We start from the raw sequence: 20,815 nt of genomic DNA on the forward strand, positions 1-20,815 counted from the left end.
CTCTCTCTCTCTCTCTCTTTTCAATCTCCATTGCATGAAATATACTCCTATATTATATGAAAATACAAACTTTATATTCACTAAAAATAATCTCTTCATTTGCAAATTTATTCCAAATTTAATTCTTCATATATTTCATGTTCTGTTTCCATGCATTTGCTCTTTGTCTCACCTAACATATGGTCAATATAAACAGAGGGAGGGTTTAAAGTCCATTGAGGCAGCTAAAAAACCACAACAATTAATCTCAAGTGAGAAAGGGTTTGATTCCACGATGTCAAGTTGAAATCTTGTTATTTTAAATCATTTTTCCAATTTTTTGAGGGATTGTCAATGTTGACTAAACCCTAGTTTTGCTTTGAAATGCTTGTAATTGATATAAACATGCATTTATAAAGGTCGCATGCACCTATAGTTTTCAACGTTGAAATTCCACTACGATAATCAAATATTAATGAGTTAAAACTATTGATGGATATTTTTTAAGATAATCTTGCGATGTCTTCATATAAACGATTGACTTGGTAACATTTACTCTTCATTCAAACAAATTATTTTCAAACTTTAGCAATGATTTCAAACACCCGTTTCACATTTCATATATATTAATATTTATCCACCAAATTAAGAATGTATAAAAAAATTTTAATAATGAATAAAATCCAAATGCTTTTCTATTCATTGGTGTTCCAATTCAACATCGATGTGGAGGACTCCATAACTGTTTTAATTATAAAATTGTCACATCTTTAGTGCTTTAAATGAAGTGAGATGGAATTTGTGCATGCTGGTTGTTATCTTTGAGGGTGAATATTTTGACTAAGATATAGGTATAATATAAATAAATATTCCAAAATAGCATAAAAATTCAGTTTCGGTTGCCCCCCTTGATTTTTGTTTTTGTCAAACCATTTGACAAAATGCAGTACTCCTGCTTGGTTTGGTAATTGGTCATGCTAATCACGCATGCACGTGCCACCCTTCATTTAGCTTGGAAACCTCCCACATTTCCATACGCAAAGTTTTATAGACTAGTATCTATATATATCCTATATTGCCTAATAACATGCTTTGGCGAAGATAGACTTATTGATTGTAATTTGCATATTTGGTTTGTGATTTAATAGTCTTCCATACAATTTTCCATAATAATTTTTGGTTAGGCAAAGGTACTTAGTAGGTGATTATATCCACTTGATTAGTAATAGCAGCAAATAGATACCGTTAATTAATAAAATACTTTAGTTAATTGGATAAAGACTAATGTTGCATAAAAGACGTTCATGTAAATGGCCATATAATATAACATAACAATTCCTTCTATTTCGGTTTTTCTATTGCTTCAGCATCTATATTAATAATAAAATCTCAATTATCCAAAAAAATCTTACTTCTTGTAAATAAAGAAAAATAGATATTAATAAAAATGTTGAGGTAGCATAAAAATAGACAATTAAATAAATTTAAAGTAATGTTTGTTACAAGATAGACGCAAAAGATTCGAATTCAATTGTTTAATATATATTATTAAGTTAAATGTCAAATCAAAATGTAAGATGTGATTATAATTTATAAATTAAATAGTCTAACTCTCCTATAAAATCCTAATTGAATGAACTTTTATATTTAATAAAACAAAAAGTTGATAATAGTAGCTTTATAAGCAATTGAGGAATTCAAAATTAATCGGTATTCTATTATGTTTTGAAGTATTCATTAAACCAAGACTTTAAAGCCGAGTAAAGCCAAAGCATGAGTTGTTTCAAAAAAGACAGACGCCAAAGCATGAGACCCTGAAAAGAAAAGAACAAAAGCACAGGAACCGAGCCGTTAAATCATAGAAAAAGGAAAACACGGAGAGGAAAATTAGGACGAGCTAAGGCATGGGCGGATGCGTAGTTTAAGTCCAACCTCATATGAGGCGCAAGTTAGCAAGGAGCTTACACGTAGGAGCTGGCCTGGTGACTTGTAAATACCAACTTGTTATTTGTGGAGTATAAAAGGCCCTCGCTCTGATGTATTTTCCGTGCTCTGGTTTTTGAAAACGTTTCAAAGCCAAGGCATAGCCAGCGAAGCGAAGCCTATTAGAATCAACCCACCACCAACAAAGAGAGAAGAACAAACAAACAACCAAGAAATCAAAACCATAAACAAAGAGAACAAGAGAGAGATTTGATTCTCTTCCTCTCACACCGTCGTCGTTTTGGCGGAGCCCCTGTTTCTTTTTTCTGGTTGGCATTTGGAGGAGAAAATGGCGGATTCGTACGTGTGGGGATGGATCTTGGGCTCCGTGATGACGCTGGTTGCGTTGTGCGGTGTCGTTTTGAAGAGATGGAAAGGGAACGGAATCTTTGCGACGAGGGCTGAGTCCGTGAAGAGCGTCTTCTCGATTAACGGAAAATGCAGATCCGCTGACGGTAGCGACGCTGATGTCATCATCGTTGGAGCTGGCGTTGCTGGCTCCGCCCTCGCTCACACTCTCGGCAAGGTGCTTTTTCACTCTTCCATTTTCCTTTACTTTCTACGCATTTTCTCGGTTTCCAAACAGTAACTAAAAGATTTCTTCATTTCTCGTTTTTCTCGTTCCATCTTTGAAGAAGTTTTAACTGATTTTTTCCTTCTTTTATTTTCTTTTGCCTTGGCTCCACGCCTGCACTTTCTCGAACCTTCCGCTGTTTAAAGCGCTATATCCTTTCTCTTCTTTTCATTTTATTTTTTTTTCTTTTCATGCGGGTTGTTTTTATGATTTTACAATCGTTTTTATGTACTTAGTTTCGATATGCTGCACCTTTTTAAATGTCCATTAGTATAAAAAACAGCTTATCTGCCATGGATTTTAGGAGTGATTTATGAGCTTTAGAATTATAAGTCAATATTTACCATTTTTAAAATTTCAATTATTAATTCATCTGCTTTTTTTTTTTTTAAAGCTTACTGATTACCACTGATTGACTTAGCAATCATAAAGCAGGCTCTTACCGAAATGGGCTTAAAAAGTGAACGAACCATCTGTTGATTTCTAATAGCAATTTGCAGACATGAGTGTCTACATAATTAGTCACTGTCAATTCAATATAATCTGGTGTAGAAAGATTGGCTAGGACAAAATAGGCATTTTTTTTGTTGTTGTAATAACATATACATATTACTGTTGGTTTCCAAGTTGCTTGTCCCTACTCCCCTGTACTTATAGTCTTCTGCGACCTCGATGGGATGCTGATTTAGCCACCAAATAGCAGTCCTTGCTCACAAATTTAGGCGTTCAGCCAAATTGACCTCTGCGCATGTTCTCTTTGTGCCCGTTCCTTGTTCTGATGTCCACTTTTTTCTATATATGATATCCTATTTAATTTATATAAGTGCAATTATCACATGCCTTCAACGGGCCCTTTGAATTGTTCTTTTTTTTTTTTGTTAATTATTAATATATGTAAATTCTGCATCCATTTTATCCCCAGGGATTAGCTGGCTTTCATAGTTTCAATGGGTTGCTCTTTTGTAAATTAAGCATCATCTCATATAAAATATTTTCAGTTGGATTTTGTTTTTAATAAAATATTTGCCACTGATTCTTATTGAAACTTATTTCAACTGTAAATTGATTGTGTGCTCCAAAGAACAGGATGGACGTCGAGTGCATGTGATTGAAAGAGACTTGACAGAGCCGGACCGTATTGTTGGGGAATTGCTACAACCAGGGGGCTATCTCAAGTTAATTGAGTTGGGACTTGAAGGTATTCATGATGTTAAAATTCCATGTTTGATTATGGATTTGTCGATATTTTATCTATTAATTGTCCTTGATACTTTCACATGTAACGGAATGAGTTCAATGAGCCTTCTGTATTTTCTTACTGCAGATTGTGTGGAGGAAATTGATGCTCAGCAGGTATTTGGTTATGCACTTTTCAAAGATGGGAAGCATACCCAACTTTCTTATCCCTTAGAAAAGTTCCACTCAGATGTATCTGGTAGGGGCTTTCATAATGGACGTTTCATACAGAGGATGCGGGAGAAATCAGCTTCTCTTCCCAAGTATGTGTTTTTCCCTTTTTAGATATTAAACAATTGTTTATTTGTTTTGTTCCTTGTATTCCTTGTTCAAACTATTGAGTGTTTAAAGGCAGTGACCTATAATGATGCTTCAATATTATGAAACTTTTAACTTCCTAGTGTAGCATTATGGTAACAAATAGTATTCACTGTCAAGGTAGTTATGCCTTTTTTCCCCATCTTTTACCAGTGTACGTTTGGAGCAAGGGACAGTTACTTCTCTACTTGAAGAAAAAGGAACAATTAGAGGAGTCCAGTACAAAACTAAAGATGGCAGGGAATTGACAGCATTTGCACCTCTGACCATTGTCTGTGATGGTTGTTTTTCAAACTTGCGTCGCTCCCTTTGCAACCCTAAGGTGAGTTGAGCGATAAACCTTTTTTGCTGGTCATTGAAAAAAATGCAAACTGCCAAATGCTCTTCTTCTTATTCCCATTTTAAGCGTTTAAAATAAAATAGTAATTTGAGAAATTAATAAGGCCAAAATTATAATCTGCAGGTAGATGTGCCCTCTTGTTTTGTGGGATTGGTCCTGGAGAATTGCAATCTTCCATACTCAAATCATGGGCATGTTATACTGGCAGATCCTTCCCCCATTTTGTTCTATCCTATCAGCAGCACAGAGGTTCGCTGTCTGGTTGATGTACCTGGTCAGAAGGTTCCTTCTATTGCAAATGGGGAGATGGCAAATTATCTGAAGACCGTTGTGGCTCCTCAGGTACTGCTCTTAGCTCTGAACATTTGAACCCAATATGGCTTTACTAATTTTTTGTAGAAGTCGGTTCTTTACTTGTGATATGTGAATTTATGTTTAATTTCTGTCTTATATTTAATGGTCTCTTGGATTGACAATGTGCTGCATATGTAACAGGTTCCTCCAGAAATCTACAATTCATTTGTAGCAGCTGTTGATAAGGGAAATATTAGGACAATGCCAAACAGGAGCATGCCAGCTGCTCCTCATCCCACTCCTGGAGCCCTATTAATGGGAGATGCATTCAACATGCGCCATCCGTTAACTGGTGGAGGAATGACTGTGGCACTATCTGATATTGTTGTCCTCCGGGATCTACTAAGGCCTCTGCGTGACCTCAATGATGCACCTACCCTCTGCAAATATCTTGAATCATTTTACACCTTGCGTAAGGTAAACTATACTTAATGTGTTGAGAATTCAAAATTTAACTAAACTTCATTTCAATGGTATAATTTTATATTACTGCATCAAACTCATTTGAATGTTACATTTTGCAGCCTGTAGCATCCACTATCAATACCTTGGCAGGTGCCTTGTATAAGGTGTTCTGTGCTTCACCTGATCAAGCAAGGAAAGAAATGCGTCAGGCTTGCTTCGATTATCTAAGCCTTGGCGGTGTATTCTCTACAGGACCTATCTCTTTGCTCTCTGGTTTGAACCCTCGCCCCCTGAGCTTGGTTCTGCATTTCTTTGCTGTGGCAATATATGGTGTTGGTCGTTTACTATTGCCGTTCCCTTCACCTAAGCGAATCTGGATTGGAGCTAGGTTGATCTCGGTGTGCATCTGATCCATGCCATTTTCTTTAATTTTGTCTTTTGGCAATGCTTGATATGATAACATCATCATTATATTTCTCATCTATCCATATTAATATTTTGTGTACTTATAAAATATTGTGATATGCTATAACAGGGAGCGTCAGGGATCATCTTCCCAATTATCAAGGCAGAAGGAGTTAGGCAAATGTTTTTCCCTGCAACTGTTCCTGCATATTACAGAGCTCCTCCTGTTGAGTGAGATCCAGATATGGAGAACGGAAATGCCACGACAAACTAGTTTGTAATTGCACTTGTCTTCCCCCTTTTCAAAGTAATGGGGAAGAGCAAATGCTCAACTAAGGACCTCATTCTTTAGGCTGTCCATAACGTTTTTTCCCCCTTATTTCCTCGAAAAAAAAAAAAAAGGAAAAGAAAAAGAAAAGAAAAATCCGAGATTAAAGTACATAATCTTTCCAAAATGGTGGAATGAATCTTGGAAGAGGAAATCTACTGCTGTTTTGACTATGATTTGTTAATTTAATTTTTATTAATATTAAGGACTTGTTCACAGTGCTTACGATTTACACATGCTCTTGGCAGTGTTGTCATCATACTTTTCTTACTTTCTTCTTATTTTGTTTGTCTTTGGGGGTAGGTGGGGGGAAGAGAGATTTGAATTCGGGACATCCTTTTCAGCCATTCATCATTCGTCATCTTATATAACAGCGTTGAAATAAGTTTTTAATATTTGAATTCATGGGATACTGCTCTTAGTGCCCGCTAGATTTCGGCTGGCTTGGTGGCCAAGATGTTATTAATCGGCCGAGAATAGACTAATCCTGTCCAGAGGAAGCGGTCAAGACTTTGTTCCCTGCTAACACCATGTTTGGTAGAGAAGGGAAAAGGAACCAAATAAAGTAGTTTCCTTAACGCTCCCTTTCTTTACTTCTTTCTCTCCTACAAAAGAAGGTGTAAACATGCATGCAACATTTGGCAGTATTAAATTGTAAATGGGAATGAATGAATGAATGCCTTTGCCAATCGCCTCGTTGAAATAATCTTATGCTTTGATATAAACAAGGAAGAATTCTCCCATGTGGTGCGTGATTTCAAGACCAGTGGTTTGTGAAGAAAAGAATAAATAAATAAAATTGACTCTCTTTTTTTTTTCACTCAATTAACCATAATAATAATGATCATGATAAGGAGAAAACATTGATATCACACTTCATGCTACTTTCCTGAAGAAAATAATATTGTTTTACCAAATTACCAAGAATTTAACTTTCATTCAGAGAAATTTAGGGTAAAGACATAGTAACTGTTTTGGAACAAACAAATCATTATTTTTCTCTACATGATTCAAGAAATTTTGAATGAGGGCTGTAAAAGCATGGTATCATGACTTTGGAAATTACATTACCACCCCCAGTATTACGCATGCACGAAAATAAAACAAAAAAAAAAATCACTATTTATCTCTTAGTAAAAACCTAGAAATACAACATCGGTATTAACTCGGTTAACTCCAAAAAATATTGATATGCAGTGAAGAGTGAACTCCACTCCAACCATAACGCAGAGGTAGAAGTATATGGTTTTTTTTAATATTTTACAGCCCCACTCTTGCTCTTCGCTTCCCCAACTCTTGTGGAGAACTAACCTAGTTTTTATAACCTCATGTTCTTCCTTTCTTGCTTTATAGCCTCGTAGGAGGTCATTACCTCTTTAAATTTTGCCTCAGCAGCTTCTGAAATATAACACAAGGAATAAACTTTAAATAAACAATTCAAAGTATTACTGTTAGGGTTATAAGTTTTCAGTAAGAACTGCCCAACACATCTCACCTTTATTATCCTGGTTCTGATCTGGGTGGAATTCTTTTGCCTTGGCCCTGAATGCTCTCTGTAAACAGACACAGATATCAGTTTATCATCACAGGCAGGACATGAAATACAGTAACGAGAGAATAAACCATAATTATTCCAGTTATTCTATCAAGTTCTTTGATTGGTATACTAATCCGTATAAAACAAGTAAGCATTAAATACTAACCAACTGTATATCAAGTAAGACATAATGATGGGAGACCAGCACACATCACAATAAACTAACCCTTAAATGAAAACTAGTCACAACGAGGGTCTTGCAGCAGTGTTCCAGCTACTGGAAGATGATATGGGTGTTGTACAAATGTGGTTCAGTCGCAACGTAATATATTAAAGAATAGTAGACCACTTAGTTAATGTGAGCACATATCCCAGAGTATTACAGGAGCAATTTGTGTGATTACTATGCTTTAAAACAAGCATCCACAAACTTAGACTATAAGACCTCCTAGTCTGACAAAATATTCTTAAGTAACAAAGTGATATGGTGATTTGATGAACATTAGCATAAATTAGCAATCTGTCTACCTTGAGAAGATTGAGGTATCAACTGCTAAGACAAGCACAGGTTTAATTTCACTGATCAATTATCCAATATAGGAATAAAGTTATAGCAAGCCATTTTTAAGTCAAGATGTACCAGAATATAGAAGTGTTTTAAAGATAATTCAGTATACCTTAATCTCATCTTCTGTATATGGTTTTGTCCTGGACCTGCATAAAGAAGGAAGCCAAAAATATGTCAATAATCATTGCTAAATTGTCAGTATAACTCTTGGCTATGCTAACAGGAATAGGATGGAAGAGCATTTATTAACCCTTATCACAGTAATAGCAGCATTACCTGTCAAGACCTAAAATAGAGTAGTGATGTGACAATGGATAGCTCGCACTATCTCTTTGAGGTCGCCTGTAATTGGTACTTTGATCTCTGTAAGATGTGTCTGTCTTCCAATACCAATCATCTCGCTGAAAGTGCTGATGATAAGCACCAGGACCATTTTCCTTCCAGCTCTCATAGCTCCTTTTGTATTTATTTCGCTCCCTGTTAAACACACTTTGCATACGCCTTATTCTCTCCTACAAAGAGAAGCAGTACCAATGCATCAAATCACAAAAGATTTTCTGCAAAAAATCACTATAGATAACTTCCACAGATATGACAGCACAAAATAGCAACACATGAAGTGGGGAAACAACAGATTCTACAGTCAAGTTTATATCTCCCAGAGATTCAAGTATTCCTAACATACAAGTTTTCATTATCATTTACTACTAAACGTTACAACTTATCACTCCTTAGAGATCATATATAACTGCCTATAACAATTCACAATTCAAAACAACCTAAACTAATGCTTTGAAAACAATGTTGCAAGATCTGTAAAAGTAATATGGTAGTAAAATATATAGTAAATATATAGAATGCTATAACATAACCAAAAACTTACCACTCTCTCCATTTCTTCCTCATACTCTTCTTGCATTCGACGATTATACCTTCTCCATGCTTCCTCCTGAAAGGATGTTCGAAAAGAACTGCCAGCTCCTCTCCGAGATGATTGTGACCTGGCTAACTTTCATGGTACAAATACACACATGATCAGACTGGCGAATACATAAAAGAGAAAAAAGAAATGCTAAATTCAACTATTTGAGGTATGAATTCACAATTTCCATTGTGTAGAATACTTGATTGTGATACCAAGATAATCAGTAATATCAACAAATAGAAAAGATTCACATAAAAGTTCAAGCAGTTAAACATAGAACGGCTCAAGAAGATTCTTAAAATCTGAAACTTACCAGCACAGAAAAACAGAGGTAATTATGGTTGATAAAATGCTCTCACGACTTTCAACACTGTCAGCAAATCATGGCAGCACTCGCAGTACAAATGCAATAACTTTGATTTCAAATAGACCCACAGAAGTAAATCTTTCTTGTTAAATACATTTTATCCTTGCTTTCAAAAGATTTATATCATCCCATTAAAAACCACTAGCTACAAGTCTAAATTTGTAGTTACAAAAGCAATTCAATCAACATCTTGATTAAATTAAAATACAAGAAAACAACTCAAAATTTGTAAGAAAAAGATCTCCTTCCACCATATTCTTTAAGAAAACAATGTCGATACTGATGATAAAGTATAAGGAGAGATTTTCGTTCGACAAGTTCACATTTCAACTATAGTAGCACGGAATTATCCATAGCTAAACCGTGAAAGATCTTTTTTTTTTTGGTGTACCTGAGTATATATCCAATCAACAGACCTCCTCAGCTGACTAACCTGCCAGATTGCAACTACAATCAAATTGGGAATTCTAACGATAGCTGCTCCCACCAAAACTAACTTAATTATTTCCATTCCCCCCCAAGAAAAAAACTTCCTTTTTTCTCAAAATTTTATTTAATGGCAATTAAATTTAAAAGAATAAAGGAAACACCAAAAGTGCAGATTGTTATAACAGAAAATATTTGAAAAGGATCAATTAAAATATGGAAAACGAATTCAACTTTGAAAGAGGTAATGGGAGAACTTACAGCGAAAGTGGTGGCGGTGGCGCCAATTAAACCAAAGAGGAAAATCCCCCAAAGTTTGGGGTCTTCGTCTTTCTCTTTATAAGCCCTGTTTGGAGACGACCATTGCTTACTCTTATTCCCGTCAGCATCTTCGCCTCCCATTTCTTTCGATTCCCCAATTTCCGAATATCGAAATTTCAACAATCCCTTTGCTTCAAATCAATTTCAATCCCAAACCCCAATCGCATGGTTAGGGCTTCTTATTGTTCTTCTACTTTTTTTTTCCGATGTTTATTGCAAACTTAACTTCTTTTCTTCACCGCCCTTGAATTTGATTCTCTGACTAAAGTCTGAGTTTTAGTAATAAAAGAGTTCTAAAACTTGATCAATTTCGCAACATGGTACACGTGGCAATCGTCTAATGGGCCTGAAAGGGATCTTAAGTTCCAGGCCGAAAATCAAGCCCTTATTGGGCCAGATCTATAAGGTTAAAATGGGCTTGAACGCATTTTGCAAACGGATTTTTTAATTTTCTCGTTAAGGAATCAAAACCGTTTGATGTCACGGGCGACTACACACGAACGGGCCTTTTCCCCCATAGCTTTTCTCTTCAGTCTTTACATCAAAATTTGATTAAATAAAAAATAAAACTGAGATCCGACTCTGCCTCTTCCCGCACAAAAATATGCGCGTTCTTCAATCTCCGTCTCTGGGTAATAATCATTCATTCCGTTAATTCTTTCTTTGAGATCTGCACATAAATTTTATTAATTCTACTAAATAATTTTCTGATGATTTAGCAATGTTGCAAACGATTCTTTCTTGATTGGTTTGAATCAGAATAGTTGAACAAAACAAGGAAAACCAAAATCAAAACAAAAATTCGTAGGCATGTCGAGGAGGCCAGTGAATCCCTCTAGACGATATGGAGACGCAGGCGGTGGAGCTTCTCTCTTTTCACAATCCAAATCTCGCTCTCCTCCTTTCCTCTCCATTGTTCTCATTGTCGTGGTACCTTTTTTTTTTCTTAAATTAATCTTGTCAGTTTTTTACTTATGTTCCGATAAATTTTTTTCCTTTTGTTTGATTTTTTATTTGTATATCTCTTTCCAGGGCGCATTGCTTATTGTTGTGTACTTCCATCGCGGCTCAGGTCAGTTTTTTCTGATTAGGCTCATTAATTAAGCAGTGATTAGTTATTGATCCATTTTGGATTTTTTATAATTTTTTCGATTCGCCTATTAGAACATATGTAGATAGATTGATTGAGCTTCATATTTTTTTTTTCTGCAATAGGTGGATTTGGAGGCATAAGGGAACCTGTCACTAGAGTTGAAGGTAAAATTGTTTTGCTTTAAAAAATTTTTGATGTTATCTAACGATATCGGTATTGCTGTTTATTTTCGCATTATAACAGCACAGCATTGCTACACATTTTCTTTGGATAGTTAGAATTGATTAGATTTGCTGACGCTATGTTTATAGATGCGAAATCTTAATGATATTCTACATTCTGTTTTTGACTAATTAAATGTTTTGGCCAAGGCATCCTTTCTTTATGCCTGTTGATATGCTATTATGCAAGAAGTGACCTTCAGTTTTAAGGTAGGATTTGATCTTCACGTGCAGGTGACTTTTCCTGCACATATGAGGTTCAACGGGCAATCCCCGTTTTGAAGAAAGCATATGGTGACAGCATGCATAAAGTTTTGCATGTTGGTCCTGATACTTGTTCAGTGGTTTCGAATTTGTTAAAAGAAGACGAAACTGAAGCTTGGGGTGTGGAACCATATGACATTGAGGATGCTGATACTAACTGCAAAGGACTGGTGCGTAACGGTGTTGTTCGTGTGTCTGACATCAAATTTCCTCTTCCGTACAGGCCAAAATCATTCCCTCTTGTAATTGTTTCGGATACATTAGATTACTTGTCTCCAAGATATCTCAACAAGACACTTCCAGATTTTGCAAGGGTATCGGCGGATGGAGTTGTATTATTTACAGGTAAAAGTTGCTTAGGTTTTATTCTGATTCCTAAACTTGCAGGTCATGTGCATTCCTATCCCATAATGATCTTTGTTTGCTTGCCGATAGTTTCAACCCCTTGCTATTTCATTTTTGCCAACTTTTGCCATTTTTCTAATGGTGGACTTCTGATTGATTCTTTGTTTTGATCTACTGCCAACCTTTACTCCTTATATGCTGTATGTATGTCATCAGGAACATTGTCCAGTCTGTGTTATAAATAAACATGCATTAAGCTTTTGTTGCAGTGTTTCTGTAGGTATATATGCGATGACAAAGAAATAATTTGAGCCTTTTGATATGCTGAGGACTTCTCTGATTGTTACCAATGTAGGTTTCCCAGGTCAGCGGAAAGCTAAAAATGCAGACGTGTCCAAATATGGAAGGGCGGTAAGTGGCTTTAACTATGTTTTTTAATTACTGCTTGATAATATAAATTGTTAAGCCTGGACAGTCACTAGGAACTTGGACACTGTCTGTATCCTTTTCTATTGGATAGGCCTGTTAAATGAATGTTATCAAGTAGAACTTTCAATTGTCAGTTGGCAGACTGGAGAACTTTGATAGCACTTCAATGACATAGAATCTAGTATCTAGATTCTAGTCAATTGTTTAAATTCTGTCAAAATTCCAAGTATAGCTTAAGGGGAAAGAATATTTGTTTGGCTGATGGTTTGGTTAAGCAGGTGTAGCGAGATGTGATTTGTTCATTGCTTGGGTGTGAGTGGTTGAGTGTTTCCATTCTTTGTGTTTTTCTTGGAGACCAGTTATGTGATGTTTTGTTTCTGTAATTTAGGAGCTATTTATTCTGGAGGTTTTGTTGTGTTTGTTATTTTGTGGAGTATCTTCTTGTTCTTCTTGTGACTCTCTCTTAATGAAATTTGTTTCATTTGGTTGATCAAAATAGAAAAATAAAGTACTTTCAATAAACTTGGATTTTGAGAAGACTGGTGCTTAGCTGCAGTTATTGCTCAAATGGTATATAATCATTGGCCTTTGAAAGTGATAAATTTCAAAATCTAAGCATACTGCCTGAAATGAAAGAGAATGAAAAAAAGATGTTATGTCCTAAAACGAAAATTTATCACTAAAACTTCATTGAGATGGATTGCTTTCAACATTTTGTCTTTATTATTTACTTTTGTTATCATTGTGAAGGTGGAGACAAAATTCAAGTAACTGAATTTCAACTAACAAATTTTCGGGTACTTGAGTTCAGAAAGAAATCAGCTAGGTCTCTTAATTCTGTCTCGCATGGAAGATGCTAAAAGAAGCTTATAATCGACAGGATACTGTGAATATATTACTGGTCTTGCTACAAAGAATATTATGAAATTTTACAGAGTACATCTTCCCCAAGTTGTTCTTGGAAGTGTTTTCTTTATCAGCAATGAGCTTTGGTTAAGCCCAGCAGAAGTTTTATAATGAACTACAATATAGAAACTATTATCATGTGTTCTTTTGGTATAGATTACAATTAGCATTTTATGATTTTTATATATAAAATATCAGGAACTTGAAGTATAATCTGTCATTAAGGTTAAAACAATTCTCGTACTTGGACCTTGGTCTTGTTGTGGCATGTAGGGCATACCCTTTATTATTTTTCAGCTAGTTTGAAGCAAATTTATTTTTTAAGCTTTTAGTCTTATTGGCTGAATTATTATTGAGAGGTGGGACCCTAAATTTGAAGAGCATCTTGTTTCCTCCATTGCTGAATGGACCATGCATTTTTTATTTTTCTGTCGTGTGGATTAGTATGGAGAATTGTGGAGATGGGTTCCTTGATTTCCTTGTAATTGATAGGTGTAGATGTATGTGTATGTATGCATGCAAGCTTATTTTCTGTACCTAAAACAAGAATTAGGAAAATCTGGATACCTTTGGTTAATGTTCACCACCTTAAGATTGTATAACTGAATAGCTAATAGGTTGCCTTTACCAATTAAAGTTTCTACATATATATATATATATATATATATTAAGAGTTGAAAGTAAGACTAAATGGTGTTTGATTTCTGCAATTTGAGTTATCTTAACATCATTTTAATCATTAACCGAAACGTGTACTAATATACACATTTTATGTAAAAAAAAAGGGCTGAGACATTCAACTAGTCCTTGTGTTTTGAGATTTAACGAATGGTATTTATTAAATTGTCTTTTCCTTATCATATATTAGTAAATTTTTATACATAGGATAAATAAATGTGACATGCTGAAGTTATCTCTCTTTTTTTGAAGGCTAAATTGAGGAGCTCGTCTTGGTGGGCACGATTTTTTGTCCAGACTAGCTTAGAAGAAAATGAAGTTGTCACCAAGAAGTTCAGGCAGGCAGCAGAAAAGAACTCATACAACCCCAGTTGCCAAATTTTTCACCTAAGGTCATACAATTGATTTGTTTACATTGTTTCTTCACATTATGGAGTTCCAATGGTGCAGCTGATCATTTAGCTCCTTTCTTAAGCAAAATGTTCAGTAGGGTAGTTTAAGTTTTGGTATAAAATATTTATTTTGCTATCATTAGCCTACTTTTTGAATTCCATCCAGTACATGATGTATTCTTTCATTGATCTTACTTTGAATCAAAGCATTTCTAGTTCTAGTCTTGTAGCTCCAACACAAGCTGAAATGCCTACTAGCCTTGTAGCTCCAACACAAGCTGAAATGCCTACTAGCCTTGTAGCTCCGTTGGTATAATGGTATTCGGAAGTACTAGTGTTTTTTCCCCTACCAACATGAAAAGACAGTTATTCCTAATACAGGTTTCGCCAGACATTTCTACCTTGCTTCACTTCTTCAACATGTGGCCCAATCATCTGGGCTTCTAGCAACAAAGAATGTTTTAACCCCATCACCTCACTTTCTAATTTAGTGCTGTCTGCTTAGGGTGTCCATGAGCAGTCTGTAAAGTTATTACCTAGGCTAGAAACTTTATGGTAGGTCTGGTCTCGTGGTCCATTACTGTTTTTTGTGGATGGAATAAGAGCTTGATGTCTCCAAATTGAACGTAGATTAGACCCATATGCCAGTGATGATGTTCCCCTTAACCATCCCCTCAGCGTCTAAACCGTACCGGACGTCAAAATCTTGCCAGTGTAACTAATTGAACATTTTCTCTTGACCATTTGTTTTTGCTTAAATCTCAATGTCTAAAGTCAGTTACTTGGCTTAAAACATGGCGATCTCACCATATGCCACAAGATTCAAGTGGCTGCTGCTGTTTTCCTGTCCCTGGAAATCTCGCTTGTTGCTTTAAGCTGATATCATTTCTTTCAAAACCCAAGAGCTTCAGGATTTTATTTTGGTCAGACATTTTCGGTTTAATATAAAAGGGAGTTGTATATTTGATCGAAAACCTAGTCTTTCACTCCTATCTATATTTGACATAATAAGATCGGGCCAAAATCCAATCAATAAAAAACAAAAGACGGTAGTGATTTTTTTTGTTTTAAAAAAAAAGCTCTGTACTAGAGTAATGGTTGACAGTGGAAGTTCGCCTTTGGGGTGGTAGAGGTTTTCTGCTTTCTGCAACTCGTGAAAGGTATTGAAGCTTGACTTTCTCTTCATCTTAACCTACATTCAATTATTCATAGGCTTGAACATACGTTAATGCCCTTGTCAACATCTAGAATGATGCTTCTTTTTATCGTGTTTCTCAAGAACTCAGAGCTGTAAAATGTCAAAGACAAAAGAGTACTTAAAAATATAACCCCAAAGCACGCAGAAATATTAAAAGTCGTAGCTAGCAGTGGATCAGACAGAGAGAAAGAGAGAGATACATCACTTTCAATACGGCCTGGACTGTTCCTCATATGGAATGCCATAAATAAAGACAATTTTATGCATGGCCCTGGATTCTTTGTTGTTTCTCCAAACAAAAGCCAAATAATTAGAACTTTCCCACAAAGTCACAACTATAAAAATCTTTGACTGATTGGGTGAACAAAGCGTGCCTTCAGGAGCAGTTTGTCTCCCTCATAAGCGAGTGAAGATAGTAAAGTTATGTTCAATGGTCTGATATAAACGAAGCATGGATAGGACAATGTATAATGGGACCTAGAATTTTTTGTTTCCATGTTGGCGGCTTAATGTTTCCATCTGTAGTATGCTTTTATAGGGCCTATAATTTCAGTCTGTCGGAAGTTCCTTCTTCATCTTCTTCTCTTCTAGTCATATATATATATATATACACTTCGACGATGAATGGTGTAGCGATCAATCAACAAGGCCTGACGGAGTCTCCTTATTATGATCTGTGTTCGAATGTATTAATCAAGTATATGTATGCATCTACATGCATGATGCATGCAAAACATCGTGAAGCTAAAAGTATGTAATGCACCCATGCATGTACCTTATACAGTATATAACATCCATTCTGGTGTATCACTGGATGGAAATTGTCATGGCCATGCCGATGCGACCATGCCTCCCTGGAAGGCAATTATTTGTTCCGGGGATTGTTGACTAGTAGCAGTTTCCATCGCTAGGCCATAGTTCTGTCACACCAACCTGGTTACCATAAAAGTAGTTGAGAACATGTAATGCAAGCCGAAAACAATGTTAATGTTTTTTATCTGTTTCAATCATAATGCATGGGTAAACATTATATATAATCCCTGAATTTAAATGGCTACCGAAAGCAAAAAGAGGAGGGTTCTTGGATACATGTTGATAAGGCATAGGCTGATCAAAGAATCATGAGCTACGTTCACATCAGCATTCTAATTGGTTTTTACATGATTTTCCAAGTTACTGTCAGAATTTTTATTTACCCTTTCAACATAACTACAGCCTAAAGGGAGAATAAAGAAGAGAAATGTGTTGATGCATGTAAAATATGTTTAGATAGACGACAAATTAAACAAGTTCATGTAAAATGTTTAAAGAGATTATGTTGATTGAGAGACCAAATCCAACTTTAATCAGCGTTCTCATACATTGTGGAAAAGGGCATGCATCTCAAAAAGGCGATGACTCAGTATATTAACCAAGCTTGTGAACGACCAGATTAGCATGTCGACCAATGCTTCCCATCCCATGACATTCACGGGTTCCTGGAAATACCAGTTCCAAGTAGCAATAATTAGGTCACTGTTGTCTAGTAAGAAAAACTGTTACAAACATCTCTGACTTCAAAAGGGATGATTCGTTCAAACCTTATACTCATAATGGCAAATATCAACTAATTGACTGCAAATTGTTCATCGTTCAATCTCAAATTTCCACCATATAACCAGTTATTGGGGCGGTGCCCAGGGAGTTGCGATTTTTGACAGTCTGCGATCGATGTTTCCACCATGCTGATCTCAGGACTCAGGAATTTTGATCTACAGCTTTTAAGATGTCAATAAAAATGATCACCATCTTACCATAATTTCCATCCATATGATCAAGCATGGTCATTCATATTTGCATCAAATCAGTTTCCCAGGGAAAAAACCAGCTTTGTTCTGTCAAATATTACAACTCGATCGAGAACTGCTATATTGATGAATATTTGTCAGGACCCTTTTTGACTTTGTGCTCCGCTGTACTGTAGTTCCTAATTGTTACACTACCATATCTTTTTTCAAACGTAAAAACAACAGATTTTCAAACTTCAGACTGCAATGTTGCCAAAATATTGGTGAAGCTATACAGTCTGGAAAAAGCTAGGAAGAGACCTACTTTCCATGTTCCATTCATTAATGTATGTGTTCAAATTTTCAAATGGTGCCAAAGCAAGCAAGTGCAGTACATGGAAAAATCGATTTAGCTTTCTCTAGTAAAGTCAATCTTGGAAGTTCGAAGTCTCTATACCATTAAGTTATAGCATGAACCAAAAACCATTCCATATCTGTTCGTAACTCAAATCTATCAGTTTGGTAGATGTAACTTTCAGGTTTCAGGCATGAGCCTATAGCCAATTAGAATAAGAAATGGAGTAGGGAGAGAACAATAAGAGTCCACATTATTGGAAGGCAACAAGGCAAATGGTCCATGCTTATGTCCATGAGGCAGTGGCGTGTGACCCATGAGGCAAGACCGAATGGGCTTCATGTTGGCTGTCACCAATTTCACAGAAAGACGAGGGTCATTTCTGGGTCCCATAGAGTCTTTACTACAATTGTTTTTGTTTCCACATGATCAAATAAACCTTCTTCCACTACAAGCCCACGTGCCTTCTTCCAATTATGACATCCTTTTCTTGTGTCTAATTAGAAACCGTGTAGACATATCTAAACAGGGAACCAAAATTGATTCAATTCGGTTAATTTGTTCTCGAAGGGTGAGTAATATACTGTAATGGTGAATGAACTCCTTTTTTCCTTCTAGCTTCACTCGTATTTGCCTTTTTGGTATTTCGTCCTTTTTTTTTTTGTTGGAAACACAAGTGGCATATGCTCATCGACTCTTCTCTATCCCAAAAAAGGGGGCCATCAGCCACGTACTGATCAAATAATGGTACCGAAACTATGAAAAGACAGTCCCTAAAAAGAAATGCTGATACTTGTTCAAGTGGTTGTTTCAGAATGCAGATAGGTGCTTTCTTATCCCGATTTCCATAGGTTGGCAGAGGCTTTCTTTCCTTTGAACTTTAAAAGCTGATATAAGTGGGAATAGTCTACACTTTTATTGATCCAAATTCCAAAAGTCCCAACTTGCCAACTGTTTGTACTAGAGAGAGCTTGAAACACTTGGGATTTGGAGAAAGGACCAGAATTCTCACGTTAAAAAGAAAACAGAAGTGAATAAATTCTATTCAAAGACTACTCCAAAGTTTTTATGAATCATAGATATGTTTTGTGTAACGTATTGGTATATCATAGTTAATTCAGAAATGGTAAAAGTCGGGAAAAGGCCCCCACTTGCTTATAAAATGTGTAGTGAAAGTGTTACCTAGGCCGCTGCCGTACTACTCATAAAAGAGCTTACCGTCCAATGGTGGGTTTGGGATGCAAACAATTACTCCATGTTTTTGTCTGAATTGACAACTTATTCTTTCCAAGAGTCAGTTTCAATTACAAAGATTGAAATTTGCCCCCAAGGTGCGAGTATGGGTTTGACCCCCCAAAACCCAAAGAACCCCACTTATATCATACTTAATCCAAAACAAGATAAGGGTGGGGTGAGACGAAAATCATCTCTTATTCAAAAATTCCAACTTGCCCAATTAAATTGGAAATGAAGCTTCCAACTGTACACTGCAAAACCGCGTCAATGGTTTTCATTTTCAGTGTAGCTCATTATGATGGTTACCACTTCCAAGATCAATTGTCTTTGTCTGCATAAAAATTTCAAAACCGGTCTATTTTAAACAAGAATCTGATCATCACGCAGGCCTGTTTAGAGCCTCTACTTTAGAAATATTATGATTTTATCAGATTCTCTAACGTCTTAACACCCAATATGAAATTAATTAGTGGAAATTGCGTGCGGTCTTACTTGTTAATTGTTTCTTCTGCATGCAATAACATATATATTCTCTCCTCTCTGAGCTGTTCCTCACTCTCGAGAACGCGGCATTCCCCCCTGAGACGGTGAAGGAGACGACAATCAAGACATTTGTCCCTCATTATCCTGGAAACTCCACCATGGAATTTGAGGCAGTTGGTGAGGGAGAAAAAAAGATATAGTAATGCTTGTGAGGAGCAAACGTCTTTGCCATGGCATCATATACACCTATTTTCCACATAAATTTTTGTAGGAAGATGTTGACACAACCTGTTTGCTATTGAAGCTGATAGGAACATACGACACGCATTGATCATATTTATATATTAACTTATACACATTGATAATATCAGGAAAAGGATACCACTTTGCCACCGGTTTCGTTTAGTCAAGCTTTTTAATCACTTTGTCAAGGAAGTATATTAAGATGTTCATTGTCAGTTTATTGTAGCAGAAAGTATTAATGACATCATATATGTATATATGTATATAACAATCTTATGCATAAGATAATTTATCTACGTTTATAATCCAAAAAGCTCACATTATTGGGACCATGTGATTGGTTGCAACCATAACAAATTTTTGCCCTTGATTATCCTGGAGAGAGCAGGTAAATTCCGTTCCATTTATAATTAAATTAAGCTGATATTTGGGGATGGGCAGACACAGAAGATGGCCGACATGAATTTGAGGTCTGGGAGTATCAGGTGGGCCAAGTCACAGTCCTGGTAAGAACTCGCACTTTCGAAAGGATTCTTCCCAACGTTAGCAATCAGGTGATCCCTGGACCACAATTGTCCCGTATCTTCAATCCGCCACCTGGCGTATCAGCCAATAATCGGAGCTTTTCGCCTGTTTTGCTGTGCATTGCAACGTGATTCTGGTGATGTCCCATGGTGGTCCATGGACCACCTGAAATTCTGGATGGCTTCTCTGCCTGCGCCACTGCCCTATATATACAGCGATTTGGCCTTAACCTTTGATGATTAGAAAGTGTCATCAACTAAGATGGATCCTTATTTCTTTTACGGCGATACCAATTAAAGATGATAAAGCTCCCTAATCATTGTTACACGTACGATATTAATTGATAAATTTTACTTATGTAACGAATCATTTCAAATGAAAAGATTACTTTAGTTAATTACTATTTATTAGGTTATGAGTAAAATAATCTGATGATCGTCATGAGGGTGAATAATTAAAAACATGAATTTTGATACAAGGGAAGTGGTTTCCACTGATTCAGTGGAGCCCAAGACTGAAATTAAAAAGCCTTGATGTGGAAGTCAGTGACTCACTTAAGCGCGAGGATGCTCTCTGTCAACTAATTAATAGCCTGGGCGGGAATGTCGGTATGCT

The 20,815-nt window shown here is 36.1% G+C and overlaps 3 protein-coding genes across 4 annotated transcripts; 2 read left to right on the top strand and 1 right to left on the bottom strand.

The window, feature by feature from the left end:
* Nucleotides 1–2,012: 2,012 nt before the first annotated feature.
* Nucleotides 2,013–6,154, top strand: LOC110417372 (squalene monooxygenase SE1-like). The gene is made up of 8 exons (XM_021429699.2): nt 2,013–2,488; nt 3,623–3,734; nt 3,861–4,035; nt 4,244–4,412; nt 4,554–4,772; nt 4,926–5,201; nt 5,309–5,587; nt 5,725–6,154. The coding sequence occupies exons 1-8, from the start codon at nt 2,252–2,254 to the stop codon at nt 5,827–5,829; spliced, it is 1,572 nt and encodes a 523-aa protein (XP_021285374.1). The 5' UTR covers nt 2,013–2,251; the 3' UTR covers nt 5,830–6,154.
* Nucleotides 6,155–7,021: 867 nt separating this feature from the next.
* On the bottom strand, nt 7,022–10,321 carry LOC110417374 (Chaperone DnaJ-domain superfamily protein). 2 transcript variants are annotated; one of them, XM_021429702.1, is made up of 7 exons: nt 10,007–10,321; nt 9,711–9,752; nt 8,911–9,036; nt 8,304–8,539; nt 8,137–8,173; nt 7,418–7,475; nt 7,022–7,320 (listed from the first exon to the last, which is right to left on the bottom strand). In XM_021429702.1, the coding sequence occupies exons 1-7, from the start codon at nt 10,145–10,147 to the stop codon at nt 7,241–7,243; spliced, it is 720 nt and encodes a 239-aa protein (XP_021285377.1). In that variant the 5' UTR covers nt 10,148–10,321; the 3' UTR covers nt 7,022–7,240. The 2 variants fall into 2 exon arrangements, with proteins under 2 accessions (XP_021285377.1, XP_021285378.1); XM_021429703.1 differs by lacking the exon at nt 9,711–9,752.
* A 240-nt stretch (nt 10,322–10,561) lies between these two features.
* Nucleotides 10,562–14,615, top strand: LOC110417373 (putative pectin methylesterase CGR3). Its single transcript, XM_021429701.2, has 7 exons — nt 10,562–10,698; nt 10,826–10,996; nt 11,099–11,138; nt 11,282–11,323; nt 11,615–11,989; nt 12,345–12,400; nt 14,255–14,615. Exons 2-7 carry the CDS (start codon nt 10,877–10,879, stop codon nt 14,405–14,407), a joined length of 786 nt encoding a protein of 261 aa, XP_021285376.1. The 5' UTR covers nt 10,562–10,698; nt 10,826–10,876; the 3' UTR covers nt 14,408–14,615.
* The last annotated feature ends 6,200 nt before the right edge of the window (nt 14,616–20,815 follow it).

This window comes from Theobroma umbraticum, unplaced genomic scaffold, assembly GCF_002168275.2.
Source record: "Theobroma umbraticum cultivar Fairchild unplaced genomic scaffold, ASM216827v3 scaffold_51.0, whole genome shotgun sequence".
Classification (NCBI taxonomy): Eukaryota; Viridiplantae; Streptophyta; class Magnoliopsida; order Malvales; family Malvaceae; genus Theobroma; species Theobroma umbraticum.

Excerpts from the sequence above, each read along its gene's own strand:
- LOC110417374 (XM_021429702.1), bottom strand. The coding sequence starts at position 10,147 with ATGGGAGGCGAAGATGCTGACGGGAATAAGAGTAAGCAATGGTCGTCT. Across the intron at positions 8,540-8,910 it reads AGGAAGAAATGGAGAGAGTG|GAGAGAATAAGGCGTATGCA; the intron begins GTAAGTTTTTGG and ends TTCTCTTTGTAG. Across the intron at positions 7,321-7,417 it reads TCAGAACCAGGATAATAAAG|AAGCTGCTGAGGCAAAATTT; the intron begins GTGAGATGTGTT and ends GTTATATTTCAG.
- LOC110417373 (XM_021429701.2), top strand. The coding sequence starts at position 10,877 with ATGTCGAGGAGGCCAGTGAATCCCTCTAGACGATATGGAGACGCAGGC. Across the intron at positions 11,324-11,614 it reads ACCTGTCACTAGAGTTGAAG|GTGACTTTTCCTGCACATAT; the intron begins GTAAAATTGTTT and ends CTTCACGTGCAG. Across the intron at positions 11,990-12,344 it reads TGGAGTTGTATTATTTACAG|GTTTCCCAGGTCAGCGGAAA; the intron begins GTAAAAGTTGCT and ends TTACCAATGTAG.
- LOC110417372 (XM_021429699.2), top strand. The coding sequence starts at position 2,252 with ATGGCGGATTCGTACGTGTGGGGATGGATCTTGGGCTCCGTGATGACG. Across the intron at positions 4,036-4,243 it reads AAATCAGCTTCTCTTCCCAA|TGTACGTTTGGAGCAAGGGA; the intron begins GTATGTGTTTTT and ends ATCTTTTACCAG. Across the intron at positions 4,413-4,553 it reads GCTCCCTTTGCAACCCTAAG|GTAGATGTGCCCTCTTGTTT; the intron begins GTGAGTTGAGCG and ends TATAATCTGCAG.